This window comes from Hordeum vulgare, chromosome 3H (assembly GCF_904849725.1).
Source record: "Hordeum vulgare subsp. vulgare chromosome 3H, MorexV3_pseudomolecules_assembly, whole genome shotgun sequence".
Lineage (NCBI taxonomy): Eukaryota > Viridiplantae > Streptophyta > Magnoliopsida > Poales > Poaceae > Hordeum > Hordeum vulgare.
In genome coordinates this window covers 106,426,884-106,444,475 of record NC_058520.1, presented here as the reverse complement: position 1 = coordinate 106,444,475, position 17,592 = coordinate 106,426,884, and the positions used below count along the sequence as shown (strand labels likewise).

The 17,592-nt window shown below is 45.3% G+C and overlaps 1 protein-coding gene across 1 annotated transcript; it reads right to left on the bottom strand.

Annotated features, from left to right (window-relative positions):
• Positions 1-537: 537 nt before the first annotated feature.
• Positions 538-3,313, bottom strand: LOC123443148 (transcription factor PCF5). Its single transcript, XM_045119432.1, has 3 exons — positions 3,019-3,313; positions 1,087-2,911; positions 538-961 (listed from the first exon to the last, which is right to left on the bottom strand). Exon 2 carries the CDS (start codon positions 2,545-2,547, stop codon positions 1,180-1,182), a length of 1,368 nt encoding a protein of 455 aa, XP_044975367.1. The 5' UTR covers positions 2,548-2,911; positions 3,019-3,313; the 3' UTR covers positions 538-961; positions 1,087-1,179.
• Between the last annotated feature and the right edge of the window lie 14,279 nt (positions 3,314-17,592).

Genomic DNA, 17,592 nt, shown 5'->3' with positions numbered 1-17,592 from the left:
AGAGCATGTAAGATATGCAGATACTACTAATGACGCGCGCACATAGCCTTTTCCTTGTGACAATCTTTGTCTTGCACAGCGATGTAGGAGTAGATACACAGGCCTAGGAAAGCTGCATCTGCCGCCGCTGCCATGCATGCTGCCTCCTCCTGCCCTGGCTTGGTGCTGCAGCGGCAGGGACGAAAGAGACCCAACAGATCACATGGATAGGCTAGGAGAGAATGGATGTACTGTAGAACACTAGGCCATGCCAGCCATGGGAGCTTGCGGTTGTATTTTTCAAGTTTGCATTGAATCCATCACTTTTGGTTGTTTTGAGCAAGTGCTTCCCCAGCTCCAAACAAGTCTTTAAAAAGAGGAGAGACCGGATAGAAATAACAAGGCTGGATTTGGTTGCATCGCATAATAATACGAATATCAATTAAAAAAGGATGTTAAAGGAAGATACTCCACGACATGCGCCAATCAACATCTGCTTATAGCAGTGACAATAAACAAAGAAAGAAAGAGCGAACGAAATATGGAAAGATGATGCTGTGACCAAAAAGGATGGAAAGATAAAGAAAGATGGAGTGATAGACTCCTCTCCCTATCCATCACCCATTTATAAGTTTGACAACAACATCTAGTAGTAACATGCATACAGCAACAAGTGAAAGAAAGAACGCAATCGAGCTTTGACCTACAGCAAACTACAACATCAACTACACCTAATGCAACGCAACAGAGAGGCTGGCTGGCTGACCAGATAGCTATGTCGCTGCACTTCTCACAAGCCTAATTCTAAGAAGCTCCGAGTGATCTTGAAGCAAAAGCCAATGACACACGCAGCAGAAGAGATGGAAAACCAACCAACCAACCAACCAGCCAGACGTAGAACCAGTTCCTGATTTTGCTCCTCCTAGTTGCAATCGATCGCCAGCTCCTGTGAAGAAGCGGCATCGAATTAGCTTTTCGCACCCTGCAAGAGGATGAAGAACCAATCAGGAATCGCCTTCAAGGAAGGGTCGACGGCAATGCAGTAATGGAGAACAGGCAGAATTATGGTACAACAGTACAAGTCAGTTAGGACATGAGAATTCTCACAGTGATGCAAGTGGAGGAGCTGATGGCGGATGTCGTTACTGGTACGCTGTGGAGGTTGGTGGTGAAGTCATCTGTCGTCCACTGCTGCTGCTGTCAGTGGCGGGAAGCCGAGGAAACGGACGGCGGCTTGTCGCCATTGCCGCCGCTGTGCTCCTCGTTGCCCTGCATCCTCGCGGGGACGCGGAACCCGGAGAAGCTGACGCCGGGCCCGAACCCGATGGCCGACACGGAAGGGTTCAAGCCCCCTTGGTGGTGCTGCTGCTGCATCGGGTTGTTGTCGTCAGCTTCGACGGTCTCCGGCCATCCTCGGTCGGAGGGCTGGTTACTGGACTGAAGGGGTCCCCTCTGGAAGAAGAACTGGCTCTGGCCACTCAGCGCCGCCTGCATATGCGCCGCCTGCTGCGACACGTTGAACAGGTAGCCGCCGGTGCTCCCGCCGCCTGGGTCGGGCACGTTCCACGGCATCATGCGCTGGCTCGGCGCCTGCTCGGCCCACATGGCGCCGCCGCCGCCAAATGAGTAACTGGTCGCACCGGGGAATAGTGCCTGCTGGGCGGTGCCGTTGCCGTCGTGGCCATCCGACCGGTGCTGCTCCTGCTGCTGGTGGTGGTGATGAAACATAGGGTCTGGTAACGGCTGCAGCGACAGCCGGAGTTCCTGGCTCTGGCTGCCGGTTCGCGACAGGAGGTCCGGGGTGTAGCCTTGAAAACCCATGGCCGACGAGTGCGCAGCCACAGTGGACGACGACGGCTCCCCGCCCGCGGTCCCGCCCATGGGGAAGAACGACTTGATCGTGTCCGCGATGGAATCCGAGTCGAGCGACGGCGGGAGGAAGCTGATGCCGCCCGTAGCTCCTCCAGCGCCACCAGACCCGGCGAAGTCGAACGACGAGTGCGCGATGGTGATGGCCTGCGCCTGGTCGTCCGAGTTGTCGGCGGAGTCAGGCTGGGTTGAGGAGGACGGCGGCGCGGCGGCATTGCTGGCGGCAGGGGCGACTGCCGTGGGCTGCCAAGCGGGAAGGGTGTCGAGGTTGTCGATGGCGTCCTTGGCGTTCTTGATGAGCCAATCGACGGCCTTGCTGGGGCGGTCGTAGCCCAGCCGGTCTTGTACGTCGTAGAACTGGATGGCCGTGTGCGCCGACAGCCGCACGCGCCGGTCGCGAGGCCCGCGCGCCGTGCAGACCTTGCTGTGACGGTCTTTCCGCCCCGTGGAGCGCACAATGTGCCCTCCCTGCACTGCCACGATCTCCCCGCCTCCGCCGCCCCTCACCCGCGCGGGCGTCGCCGGCACCATCTCGCCGCCTCGTCCTCCTCGCGCCCGCGTCTGGGATGCCGGGGGCGGCTGCGCCTGCGCCGTGAACTGATGCATGTGATGGTGGTGGTTCCCGGCGCCTCCGAAAGACAGGAGCTGCGTCTGGAGCCCGTGGTGATGATGGGAGTGGGACTGGCCGGCGTCGCCCATGGGCGCGAGAAGGGCATACTCGGCGGACGAGCCCGGCTGCCTCACGGACGCGGCCTGCAGGTGCGAGAGCTGGAAGACGGGGGCGGGCGGAGGTTCTTGGTCCTGCTGCACTTCTTGGTGCAGCTGCAGCAGCCGGTAGTGGTGGTGCTGTTGCTGCTGCTGCTGCTGCTGCTCCTCATCCGCAGCCTCCTGTTGCCCGCCGCCGCCGCCGCCGCCGCCGCCGCCGCCGCCTCCTGCGCCGTCGCCTCCGTGAGGACCCCGGTGGTGGTGCCTCGGATCCAGATCCCCCGGCTGGAGCTTCGCCTCCGCTACTGCTGCTGCTGCTGCTCCAATGCGCGTCCATCCAGCTCGCCGGATCCCATAACTAGGAGGAAAAAGAAATAGAAAAAACCATGAGAAAAAGAATCAAGAAGAGGAACGCGGAGGGTGCATGACGGAGGGAGGGGGAACAGTGGTGGGCAAGGGACTGACCCAGGGGAGGAGAGGAGTGGGGGACTGAACTAGAAGCAATCTGATGGATTGGACATCACATTTTAGGAGGGGGGACGGCGGCGGGGGGGAGGGAGGCAAAAGCTTTTGCTGCTGCTGCTGCCTTCTTTCACTCTCTCTCCTCTTGGGCTTGTGTGTGTGTGTGTGTGTGTGTGTGTGGGAGCTTTGGAGAGCAGGAGGCAGAAGGGAGGCAGGAAAACAGGATGATAAGAGCAGGATTTGGGATTTAGTGAGGAGAGAGGGTCTGTTTCCCTCCTTGCTGCAGCCGCCGCTCCCTGTCAATGTGCGTATGCGTGTAGGCGCAGGGGAGAAAAGAGAGAGCTTTTTTTTTTTGGTAGGGAGGAGAGACACTGCTTGCTTGCCTGCTAGCTTGCTCAGCGGTCTGGGAACATCCGAACTGAGCCGAGTGAGGGCTGCTGGAGCCCAAGGAGTGATTGAAAGCCAATTTGGGGGCTGCTGCTCCAGTTGGATGTGCAGGATTTGCTTGTGTAGCCGGTTGCTTTTCTAATTTCGGGAAATGGTTAGAGACATGATATGTTCTCTTCATGTGGTGAAAAATTTACAGCCTGCTCTTTCTGTGATTGCTGTACGCCCACAACTGCTGGCTATAAAATTCCTCCAACCAACGAGGGCGGAATAAACGATTCGAAATACTAATTGTGAAACTGCATATATGCGCTTGTACGATTGTGCATTTGGCCCTTTTTAAAGTGTCGATTGAGTGTTGCGGCTGTTTTGAAATGCTTCTGTTCCTAGAAATAGGTGGTTCGTCTTGTTTCTAGCCCCACCTTGCTAAAAGTGTTGTTACCAAGATTTTGATCCCTCCTTTCCCAGCAAAAATAATGGCATTTTCTCATTTTGAAGATATAATAATAATGGCACTCTTGTTGGGCATGTTATGTGAAAAAATCCGGTCATTCCTAGTTTAGTTTCATGCCAGAGCATATTCACCGGCTCCCCGTTCCTTAATAAGTTTTCTGTATTGAAGATTGTCAAAATTGCGTTTCAACGGTTTCTTCTCTCCTTTCGCGTAAATAGGACTCTCATTTCGACGAATGAAATCGAGGGGGAACATTGTCCTTAACCATGTCTCGGCGTTCTTAGACACGTACGATGTTTGGAACATCCCTCTAATAAATGAACATTTTTAGAGAGCCGATGTATGGAGTATCTAAAAAATTATTGTACCTCTTTTATATAAATAAGAATGTTGAACCCAACAAGAAGCAAATAGAATTGGTTGGTGGAAACTTGTAAAAAATCATAATAAAAAGGTATAAAGATTGTTTGATGATTTGTTTGATCACACAAATAATTGTAAGTACATAATTTGTGACAAAGGTACAATATTTATAAAAATGACCCAATCCTTAATTATGCTAAGGACATGCCAGTTGTATTACCTGTAGGGATCAAATCCCTCTCGAGCACACACGGGGATTTCACCAAGTTGCTTTCATCTAGTTCACTTGAGTTAACATTCATTGCTTTGTTAATTGTTGTGTGGTGAAACATATATTATTGTGATGTCCTTACTTGAACAAACAATAGAGTAATTAAAATAACATCTAACCATAACATTACAAGGTTCCAACGACCACCTCACATAGTAGTTCACAAACTTAGGATTTGGTAATACATTTCACTCCAACTCCCCATGATAACTAAACTAATCAAAAAAGCTCTCCTTTAGGCTTAATGATGAAGTGATATGAAGTCGACATCCACACATCATCACTAGTGAATTACACCACAACATAAGATCAAAACATTGAACTTTGTTCAAGTTCACATGATTACTGGAAACAAGGTTTATTTCATGTCCTTGAGAACACAACGAAGAACATACCATAGTACACACAAGACATCATATGGATCATGATCAATGAAGATGATAATATGATTAACAAACTTCAAATACAAACCTTTCACGAGTTAAACATCTAAGCATTCGAAAGAAGAATTAAGACAAATCTAATCCTACCATTAAACATGTGAATCCAAATAAGCCCCTCATGAAGCAACACATAAACTGGGGTTTAAGCTTATGTCTCTCTCACGACCCATCATATCTTTGTTCATCCACAATGACTTCCCTTAAGCCCATAACATTGTGAAGCGTCATGTAGTGGACATTCGCATGACACCACTTAGAGAAGTATCAACATACATATCATCAAAATATCGAACGAATACCAACTTTATATGATTACTCATAACAAGACTTATCTCATGTCCTCAGCAACAATAGTTACTACTCAAACCTCATCAACATGTCCAAAATCAGAGGTGTAATAATGATAATTAAGGATCTAAACATAATATCTTTCACCAAGTAATCCAACAAGCATCAACTACACGATGTAATCAACAGAACTAGTGACCCATAGGTACCAATCTGAGGTTTTGAGACAAAGATTGAACAAAAGAGATGAACTAGGGTTGGAGATGAGATGGTGCTCGTGAAGATGTTCAAGAATATTGGCCCTCCCACGAAGGAGGAAGCGCTGGTGATGATGATGGCTTCAATTTCCCCCTCCTCGAGGAAAGTTTCCCCGGCAGGATCTCTCTACCGGAGAGCAAAAGGGCCACTACATAGGTTTCCACCTCGAGACGGCGATGCTTCGTCCCGAAAGGTTGCTTATGATTTTTTCTAGGTCAAAACACACCATATAGGAGAACAGGGACGTCATCGGGCAAACAGGTGGCCCACAAGGCATGAGGGCGCAGCCAAGGGGGTGACCGCACCCTCTTGCCTTTTGGACAACAGGTGGCCCCCTCTGGTATATTTTTGGGCCAATAATTCTCAAATATTCCATAAAAATTCTCCGTAAAATTTCAGGTCATTTGGAGCAAGTAGAATTTTTGTGCCATTTCTCGGTTTCTTGGTCCAATATTACAGTTTCGAGATATTTCCCTCTTAATGATGTATCCTGCATATTTAGATAGAAAGGACATAATAATTGTATGATAATAGGGAATAATGGACAAGAATAGCACAAATACCGGTAATAATTCATGATGCAAAATGGATGTATCATAGAGCTCACGCGAGACTCGCGGTAGAGTGTGTCAGCACTTGCGCAGTGTGTAGGAGCGACACGTGTGGTGGAGGACGACAGACATATGCTCATGTGTGCATTGGAGGCGGTTCGAGGAGGCTCTAGAAAAATGGAAGCGACGGTGAACGGCAGGATGACCAATTTGTTGCGCGCCTATGGACCAAATGGGATGTCACACGAAGCTCGGAGGGCGGGTGAGTCAGCCATTGATGACATGACCAACGGGACATGGCTTCACATGTTTGCGGCATGGCTTCAGGCGTGTGTGGTTTGTGGGGATGGTGTTCGACGAACCACATCACGCAACAGCTGGCTGCATGGTGGGTGAGCACTAACCGACATCGCTCAACAAATGCGACGGACAAGCGCTGCATTATATGGCTAAGTGGTATCCGCGAACAGAAAACCAGTGTGCAGTGGGTTTCCCAATAATCCCACTTAAATTATGTGGACAACGCGACATTATGTGGGTTGCCCACTAATCCCACTTGCAAGTTGAATTGATGGGTTGCATTTTACTATTACACATGATGATTTTGATGGATATAATATGCATTTGCTTGTTGCTCCTACTTGCAATTATTATGAGAGATGAACCAAATCTTCACCTCTCTATGTTTCATATGCAATAAATTTGCAAGAAACTACTTATGTTATGCATTGGCCTTTACTTTGTGTGAATGAATTGTTCCTTTATGACACGCCAATGAATAGGAAGAGAGTTAGACTTTCATGATAGATGATATATGTTTCCTTGTGCTCACTACTAACTTCCAAATCATTGTTAATTAAGATTTTCTTTCATATACCTTGGGATCCGAGTGGATCAATTACTTGAGCACTATATGCCTAGCTTAATGGATTTAAAGGAAGCACTGCGAGGGATACAACTCGAAAGTTTTAGAGAGTCATTTGTTTCCTATTATGTGTTTTTAAAATAATTAAAAACAAAAAATTAAGTGGGAACTTAAAACATTTTCACAACTAAAACTGAAAGTGAGAAAGATGAACACCGTTGAAGTGGGGGGCGTCCTTGAAGTTTTGTTCATGCCCATGGAAACTTTGTAAATCTTGATTACAACAACTTTTGAACAAAAATAATTATGCCCTTTTAAAAATAAATTATATTATAAAAATAATGTGCCAAGATTTAAATTTAGTATGTTTAAATTGCTTGTTTTATATGTGATGTGTAGAAACACAAACTTTGGCTGTAGTGTTTGATTTATCCTATTTTACTCGAATGTCAAAAAAACTGAAATTCTTACACGGTATTGTTATATTCATTTTTATTACGTCCTAATATTTCATAATTTTCTGTTACATAAGTATACATTTCATCTCCATCTTTACACACTATCCTGTTTCTCACAAAGTATTATTATAGTTTCTTTGTCTTCTTATGATTGAATTCTTGTTGAACCCCATTTACTTGGGAGCCATAGAATTGGGATAAAATATAGTAGGTAATGTTATATTATAATTATAAAATAATGTTATGGCTGGACATGATGGGGATTTGATGTTATCTGTACTACCCTTTCTAATAAAAGTTCTATTAAGTTTTGTTTGGATGAAGTGTTTGAAGATCAAGGAGGAATCGATATGAGAAGAAAAAGGAGACACAAGAGTTCAAGCTTGGGGATGCCCAAGGCACCCCAAGTAAATTTCATTGTTGAGGAAATCGTTTACTAGTAGCTTCTCAGTTTGGTGATGAGTAGGGTATTAATAGGTTAATCGGCCATTTAATCAGTTAATCCGGCGATTTATTAGTTAATCGGCTACTCGGTGACCCAACGAGTAGGGATTAATTGGCAAGTTAACTCCTTAATTGATGAATATTTGAACACGGGTAAATACTCAAGGAGACCTGAGAGTCTAAGCTTGGGGATGCCCCGGAAGGCATCCCATTTTTTCCCTCAACAATTATCGGTATGTCTCACATGATATGCGTAAATTCTTGGAGCCTCATTACCTTTTAGTTTTTACTTTATCAGTGCGGCATGCTCATATGAGATAGTCTTCTGTTCATTTATAGAATTCTTCGTGCACTTCATGTTGGAAATATGCCCTAGAGGCAATAATAAAGTGGTTATTATTACATTTCCAGTTCATGATAATTGTCTATTATTCATGCTATATTTGTATTAACCAGAAACCGTAATACATGTGTGAATATATAGATCACAATGTGTCCCTAGTGAGCCTCTAGTTGGCTAGCTCGTTGATCAATAGATGATCATGGTTTCTTGATCACGGACATTGGATGTCATTGATAACGGGATCACATTATTGGGGAATGCTGTGATGGACAAGACCCAATCCTAAGCATAACGCTAGATCGTGTTGTTCGTGTGCTAAAGCTTTTCTAATGTCAAGTATCATTTCCTTAGACCGTGAGATTGTGGAACTCCCGGATACCGTAGGGGTGCTTTAGGTGAACCAAACGTCACAACGTAAATGGGTGATTATAAAGGTGCACTACGGATATCTCCGAAAGTGTCTGTTGAGTTGTACGAATCGAGACCGAGATTTGTCACTCCGTGTGACGGAGAGGTATCTCTGGGCCCACTCGGTAATCCATTATCATATTGAGCTCGGTGTGACTAAGGTGTTAGCCACGGGATGATGTGTTACGGAACGAGTAAAGAGACTTGCCGGTAACGAGATTGAACAAGGTATAGGGATACCGACGATCGAATCTCGGGCCAGTATCATACTGATAGACAAAGGGAATTGCATACGGGATTGATTGAATCCTTGACATCGTGGTTCATCCGATGAGATCATCGTGGAACATGTGGGAACCAACATGGATATCTAGACCCCGTTGTTGGTTATTGGCCGGAGAGAAGTCTCGGTCATGTCTGCATGTCTCCCGAACCCGTAGGGTCTACACACTTAAGGATCGATGACGTTAGGGTTATAGGGAAATAGTGTACGTGGTTACCGAATGTTGTTAGGAGTCCCGGATGAGATCCCAGACGTCACGAGGAGCTCCGGAATGGTCCGGAGGTAAAGATTTATATATAGGAAGTGAGATTTTGGACACTAGAAATGTTTCGGGCGTCACCGGTAACGTACCGGGATCACCGGAAGAGTACCGGGGGTCCATCGGGATGAGCCACCGGCCCCGAGAGGCTACATGCGCCAAGTGTGGGAGGGAAGCAGCCCCTTGGTCGGTTGGTGCACCTCCCACCCAGCCCAAGGCGCAGCAAGGAGGTGGAGGGGCAAACCCTAGGCGTGGGAAGGGGCCCAAGGCCCACCTAGGGTGCCGCCCTCCACTCTCCACCATCGCCGCCGCCTCCCTTGGGCCCAGATGGGCTGCCGCCACTCCTAAGGTGGAAACCCTAGAGGTGGCGCACCCTCCTCCCTCCCTCCTATAAATACCCGGGGTATTGGGGATGATTTGAGAAACGTACTCTTTCTCTCTCGGCGCAGCCCTACCTCTCTCTCTCTCCTCATCCTCCGCATAGCTTGGCGGAGCTCTGCCGGAGAACCTCGTAGCTCCACCGCCACCACGCCGTCGTGCTGCCGGAGCTCTCCCTCAACCTCTCCCTCCTCCTTGTTGGATCAAGGCATGGGAGACGTCATCGGGCTGTACGTTTGTTGAACACAGAGGTGTCATAGTTCAGCACATAGATCGAAATCCACCGTGATCTGAATCACAGCGAATACGACTCCATCAACCGCGTTCATGGTAACGCTTCCTCTTAGAGATCTTCAAAGGTATGAAGATGCTCTACAACCTCTTTTGTTGCTGGTTTCTCCATAGATATATCCTTGTATGGTGTAGGATTTTTTTTTGAAATTACTACAATCCCCAACAGTGGCATCCGAGCCAAGGTTCTATGCGTAGATTCTATGCACGAGTAGAACACAAAAGTTGTGGGCGCTGATTTGTCAACTTTCTTGCCGTTACTAGTCTTATCTTTTTTTGGCGGTATTGTGGGAAGAAGTGGCCTAGACCAACTTTACACGTGCGCTTACGTGATACTGGTTCCACCGACAGACATGCACTTGGTGCATAAGGTGGCTAGCAGGTGTCTCTTGATGGGAATCTCTGGCAATGGCTAGACAATGCTATTCTCGATTTCTCAACAATTAGAAATTGTCTTGCAATGACCCACCAGCGTGTGGGATCGAGGCAGTTTTCGAGGGTAGAGTATTCAACCCAAATTTGTTGATTCGCCAATAGGAAGTGAGAGGATATTCTCAGGTATTAGCAGCTGAATGTGTCGGATTCAACCACACCTGAAAGATTAATATTTGCAAGCAAAGTAGTATGATAACAACGGTGTCAGAAACGATCTGTTGACACGGCAGACTATTTCTAACGGCCGTATCAATGGCGCCAGAAGTTGCCCGTTGACGGAAATTATCTTTTCCCGTCAACGCCGAGCGAACCAGAATTGTAGCAGGTAGCAGCAGTGTAACGAGTAACAGCAATGGCAAGGAACATCAGTAGCAAGTAGCAACGGTAGCAAGTAATAGTAGCAGCAAGTAGCAATAGTAGCAAGTAACAGCAGAGCAAGTAACAGCAACAGCAACAGTAGAAAGTAACAACAGCAGAGCAAAACAAGTAACAGCAATAGTGGGACAAACTCGTAGGCAATGGGTCGGTGATTTGTTTGGATGATATTCATCATGCAACAGTTATAACACGGAGAGATATGTGGCTAGCTCCCGTTCGTAAATGTGATATAGGCATGCATTCCGTGTGTCATCATATGTGCTTAGGGAAAATAACTTGCATGAAATCTATTGTCCATCCCTCCTGTGGCAGCGGGGTCCAAAAGGAAACAACGGGATATTATGGTTCTCCTTTTAATAAAGAACCGGACCAACGCATTAGCACTTGGTGAACAGATGAACTCCTCAAACTATGGTCATCACCAAGAGTGGTTCCGGTTATTGTCACTCCGGGGTTGCGAGGTCATAAACATATTAGGTAACTACAACTTGCAAGATCTGATCTAAAACACACATATATTGGTGACAACATAATAATTTCAGATCTGAAATCATGGCACTCGGGCCCTAGTGACAAGCATTAAGCATGGAAAAGTAGTAGCAACATCAGTCTCAGAACATAGTGGATACTAGGGATCAATCCCCGTCAAAACTAACTCGATTACCTGATAGATCTCATCCTACTCATCACCGCCCAGCGAGCCTACGAATAGATTACTCACGAACTATGAAGAGCTTCATGGATTGGTGAGGGAAGAAGGTTGATGCTGACGATGGCGATGATTTCCCCTCTCCGGAGCCCAAAACGGACTACAGATCTGCCTTCCAGATGAAGAACAGGATGTGGCAGCGCCTCCATATCGCAAACGCGACGAAATCTTCTCTTTTTTATTTTTTATGGGACGAAAGTGAATTTATAGAGTTGAGTTTGGGGGCGGCAGAGCCCCGTGGGCCCCACAAGCTTGTTGGCCACCACCAGGAGGGGGGTGGCGGCTACAGGGCTTGTGGCCCACTAGCCCATCCCCTCCGGTGGATCTTTGCGCAGGTATTTTTCATATTTTCCAGAAATATTCTCCATAAATTTTCAGGACGCTGTGAGAACTTTCATTTCTGCACAAAAACAACACCAAGGCAATTTTGCTGAAAACAACGTCAGTCCAGGTTAGTTCCATTGAACTCATGCAAATTAGAGTCCAAAACACGGGCAAAAGAGTTTGGAAAAGTAGATACGATGGAGACGTATCAACTCCCCCAAGCTTAAAACCTTGCTTATCCTCAAGCAACTCAGTTGACAAACTGAGAGAGAAAGAAAAACTTTGACAAACTCTGGTTGATCTTGTTGTTGCAACTATGTCTAACTCATAACCAGAATTTCAGCAAGATCACAAGTTAACCACATAATCAAGTGACTCAAAGGTCTCAGGGTAAATTAATATCAATGGCATATCAGCTAACGAGCAAATAAGAATGAGTTTCAAATACCAACACTTCAGTCAAAACAAGCATGAAGCAATATGAATAGGTGGTATCTCGCTAGATCTTTCTGAGACTGCAAAACATAAATGCAGAGCACTTTCAAAGATCAAGGGCTGACTAAACATTGTAATTCATGGCAACGAAGATCCAGTCATAGTCATACTCAATATCAATCAAAAGCAAAGCACAAAAATGATAGAGGTGCTCTCTAATTGGTGCTTATATAAGAGGAGGATGACTCAACAGGAAAATAAATAGACAGGCCCTTCGCAGAGGGAAGCATTGATTTGCACAGGTACCAGAGCTCAAGCTTTGAAAACAGAGATAATAATTTGGGATGGCATGCTTTCATTGTCAACGCAATGACCAAGAGTTCTCAATATCTTCCATGATACTCATGCTATAGGTGGTTCCCAAACAGAAAAGTAAAGTTTTAACTCCCCCACCACCAATCAATCACACTCCACGGCTAGCCGAATCCTCAGGTACCGTCCATACTAACATCAATCCGGGGGGAGTCTTGTTTTACAGTTATGTTTTCGATTTATGCGTGGAACTGGGCATTCCAATTACCGACCCCTTTCTCGTGAATGACAGTGAATAAACACATGTCGAGATTAACACTCCTAGCATGGAAGATACCAATAGCCCCCTGTCAACACATGAGCGGTTCGGGCATGCAAAACAGATAATTTCTTGAAGGTTTAGAGAGTGGCACATGCAAATTTACTTGGAATGGCAAGTAGATACCGCAAATAGGTAGGTATGGTGGACTCTCATGGAAAAACTTTTGGGTTTATGGAAGTGGATGCACAAGCAGTATTCCGCTTAGTACAAGTGAAGGCTAGCAAAAGACCGGGAAGCGACCAACTAGAGAGCGACAACAGTCATCAAGATGCAATGAGTTTGACTAACATTGAATGCAACCATGAACAGGATATAAATCACCATGAACACGAACATCATAGAGGCTATGTTGATTTTGTTTCAACTATATGCATGAACATGCGCCAAGTCAAGCCACTTGAATCATTCAAAGGAGAATACCATCCTATCATACTACATCATAGTCATCTCAAAATCTATGTTGTCATTCAAGACAAACCATTACAAGCTCTCAGCTAGTTAAGCATGGCATCAAAAACTATGATCTCTAAGTTGTCATTGCAAACATGGTTCTCTCACAACAAAGCTGAATCTGGGATGACAAGCTAGTCATATTTACAAAAACAAAATAGATAGAGTTCATACCAGCTTTTCCTGTCTCAGTCACTTCATCATATATCATCATTATTGCCTTTCATTTGCATGATTGAATGATGTGAACAATAATAAGAGCACTCGTGCAATGGACTAAGCTGAATCTGCAGGCAAACACAAAGGAGAAGACAAAGTAATATGGCTCTTTGAAAGCTAAACAGGTATGCATGCAAGAACCACTAAACATTGTAACCAATATCTTCTACCTTGACCCAAAGAAAAAGAAAAATATTTACACAGGTAAGCTCCCAACAAGCAAAAGAAGAAAGAAAAATCTTTTTGGGTTTTCTCAAAAGGACACAAAACAAGAAAACGAAAATAAACTAGCATGGATAATACAGTGGCAAAGTGTAAACACCAGCTAACAAAGTGAAAGCATAAGCATGAATGTAAGGTCGGTGAGAACACATAGTCCCCCAAGCTTAGGCTTTTGGCCTAGCTTGGTCTACTCCCAAGGATGGTCCTGGCGAAACCCAAAATCATAATGGGTGTTATACGGGAGTGCTGCAGCCACTGCCTGAATAGCTGCCTCACGAAGTCGAGCAACCGTCGCCTCCCTCTCATACTCCTCTGCCTCTCCTATGGTTATGTAGTATCTTCGTTTTACCTGAAAGTCAAAGAAAGTAGGAGCAGGAAGGGTAATATGGAAAACACGCTAGCGGTTAAATATCAAGCGGTATAGGAGGGATCCATGACCCCTCTCAAGGAAGTGGTAGCGTGTTAGAGCGACACGATCAAGGTAGGCTGTACAGAGAGGAGGGTCTTCTGAATGGAAGGATACTCCAAGAAAATTTGCTAAGCGTGTAGCATAAATTCCACCAAAGAAATCCCCCTCAATGGCATTATTATTCAGCCTCCTTGCTATTATAGCTCCCATATTGAAGCTCCTGTCACCTGTTACTGCACTCTTAATGATACTAAGGTCGAAAGCGCATAGGTGACAATGTGCACCCTTGCTGTTAATGCACCTACCTATGAAGAGGGCAAAGTAGTGCAAGGCAGGGAAATGGATGCTTCCTATGGTGGCTTGCGTGATATCTTTGGTTTCTCCAACAGTTATATTGGAGACAAAGTCTCTGACCGAAGACTTAGAAGGATCATTAATACCACCCCCATCGGGTATCTTGCAAATCCCATTGAAATCCTGCAAATCCATGGCGTAGGATTTATCATACAGATCAAACAGTATGGATGAGTCACGGCCAACTAAAAATTTAAATCTACGCACGAAAGAGGCAGTGAGCATAGCATACTGTTCACATTTATCTGAGAGGAATTCTTCTAACCCGGCATTGCGGACAAGTGTATCAAACTCATCCTTGAAACCTGCTTCGATCAAGAACTCATCGGAAGGCCATTCACATGGTTGTACCGGTGCGTCCCTTAGTTGATAAGGTTTGGGCTCCCGAAAAGAAAGACGGGGACCCTTCTTACTTAAGGAACCACCATGAATCTTCCTCCTGAACACAATTTCCTTTTGCTGAAATTTTTGAAGTTCAAGAGAAAAGTGAATGAAGACCAACCGCACCTTGTAGCAACTACTCCTACTAGTGCCTAGAGACCGTATCACGCGCTAAAACTACTTGGGACCAACTAAATCAAAATTTCTAGCTCAAGAACAGGGTCACGAAGGTAGCAAGAATACGCGATGGATAAATCACTAGAGAAAATACTAATTGGACCAATGGAGGAGTCACTTACCAAGGAGTAATCTACCCAAAACGGTTCAGAGAATGGTGCTCTGAGCAAGGAGATCGAAAATCACAGCCAAATGAGCAAGAACACGGGTTTGAGCTGCGAAACAATTTTTTCTGGAGGCAGAGGAAGAGGATGGGAGCTGGAATGAGTGGAGGGGGTCCCTGTGGGCCCCACAAGCTTGGTAGACACCACCAGGGGGCGGCGGCTGCAGGGCTTGTGGCCCACTGGTCTGGCCCCCAAGCCAGCTCTTAGGGCCAGTATTTTTCAAATATTCCAGAAAAAATCATACTAGATTTTCAGGACCATCGGAGAACTTTTATTTTCGGGGTATATTTCTCCGGGACGCTAAAATAGAAAACAGGAAAAACTAAACTAAATCTATCATTTTTCTTCTAAGCAACAGAAAATGAAAGCTCAAAACAGAGGTATGTGACTCTTTGATTCATCCATTTCATGGTCATCGATAGAAATCCGTCAATGGGGTTGATCAAGTCCTCATGACAAAACCTTTTCGAATCGCAAGAGAGAACGGAGAATTTTCAAATAGCCACTAAGACACCTCAATGTGGATATGTGTCTCCCCAACAAGCTAATCATACTTCATCTTGACACGAGGAATAGGGCATTCAAAGCTCCCAATAAGAATCGATGAAGTTTTTTCGATAGCATTGATGCAATGTACTTGATATCGTTTTTCGGGAAGTGCACTATGTGCTCATTACCGTTGACATGGAAAGTGACATTGCCTTTGTTGCAATCTATAACAACCCCTGCAGTGTTTAAAAAGGGTCTTCCGGGGATGACAGCCATGGCATCGTCCTCGGGAATATCCAAGATTACAAAGTCCGTTAAGATAGTGCTATTAGCAACCACAAGAGGCACATCCTCGCAAATGCTGATAGGGAAAGCAGTTGATTTATCGGCCATTTGCAGAGAAATTTCAGTGGGTGTCAACTTATCCAATTCAAGTCTACGATAAAGAGAGAGAGGCATAACACTAACACCGGCTCCAAGGTCGCATAACGCAGTTCTTACGTAGTTTCCTTTAATGGAGCAAGGTATAGTGGGCACTCCGGGATCACCAAGTTTCTTAGGAGTTCCACCTTTGAAAGTGTAATTGGCAAGCATGGTGGAGATCTCAAGATCTGGTATATTCCATTTATTAGTCATGATATCTTTCATGTACTTGGCATACAAAGACATTTTGAGCATATCGGTTAACCGCATCTGCACAAAGATGGGTCTTATCATCTCAATGAAGCGCTCAAAATCCTCATCATCCTTTTTCTTGGATGGCTTAGGAGGAAAGGGCATAGATCTCTGAACCCATGGCTCCCTTTCTTTACCATGCTTCCTAGCAGTGAAGTCATTCTTATCGTATCTCTTAGGTTGTGGGTTATCAGGATTAACCGTAGGTTCAATCTCCACATCCTCATCATTGCTAGGTTGAGCATTATTATGAACATCACTGTCCATATTGTCACCAGGTTCATGTTCATCACCAGATTGTGTTTCTGCATCAGATGCAGAAATATCATTAGGTTCTTCAGGTGTGACAGTATTTGGTGAAATGGCATGTAGGTTTCTATCATCCTTCTTATTCTCCTTAGGATGACTGGGTGTATCTGCATTAATTCCTTGAGAATCTTGATCGATTCTCTTAGGATGACCTTCAGGGTACAAAGGTTCCTGAGTCATTTTGCCTCCTCTAGTAATGACTCTGACAGAGTTGTCATTTAATTCATTGAGCAAGTCATTCTGAGCTTTAAGTACTTGTTCAACCTGAGTAGTAATCATAGAGGCATGTTTACTCAGAAGCTTCAGATCATTGACATTTCTGTGTACACAAGCACTTAAATGGCTAAGCATACGAGTACTTTGTTCCAAGTGTGTGCTAATATAATCATTGAAATCTGTTGTTTGGCAACAAAGTTGTCAAATTCATCAAAGCATAGGCTAGCAGGTTTGTCAAAAGGAATATCACTCTCATCAAACCTACGCAGAGAATTCACTTCTACTACTTGTATAGGGTTATCGAGACCATGGATCTCTTCGATAGGTGGTAGATTTTTGACATCTTTAGATCTAATGCCTTTCTCTTGCATAAATTTCTTGGATTCTTGCATATCTTCGGGACTGAGGAATAGAATACCTCTTTTTTTGGAGTTGGCCTAGAAGGTGGTTCGGGAATAGTCCAAGCATTATCATTGATCAAGATGTTATTCAGAAGGATCTCAGCTTGTTCGATAGTTCGTTCCCTAAAAACACAACCGACACAACTATCTAGGTGGTCTCTAGAGGCATCGGTAATTTCGTTATAGAAGATATCAAGTATCTCGTTCTTCTTAAGAGGGTGATCAGGCAAAGCATTCTGTAGCTGGACGAGCCTCCCCCAAGCTTGTGGGAGACTCTCTTCTTTGAGTTGAGCAAAGTTGTATATTTCCTACAAGGCAGCTTGCTTCTTATGGGCAGGGAAATATTTCTCACAGAAGTAATAGACCATATCCTGGGGACTAATCACACATCCAGGAGCAAGAGAGGTGAACCAGGCTTTAGCGTCATCCTTTAAAGAGAAAGGAAACAACTT

What these genes read in the sequence shown, in the direction of transcription:
- LOC123443148 (XM_045119432.1), bottom strand. Translation starts at nt 2,547, where the DNA reads ATGGGCGACGCCGGCCAGTCCCACTCCCATCATCACCACGGGCTCCAG.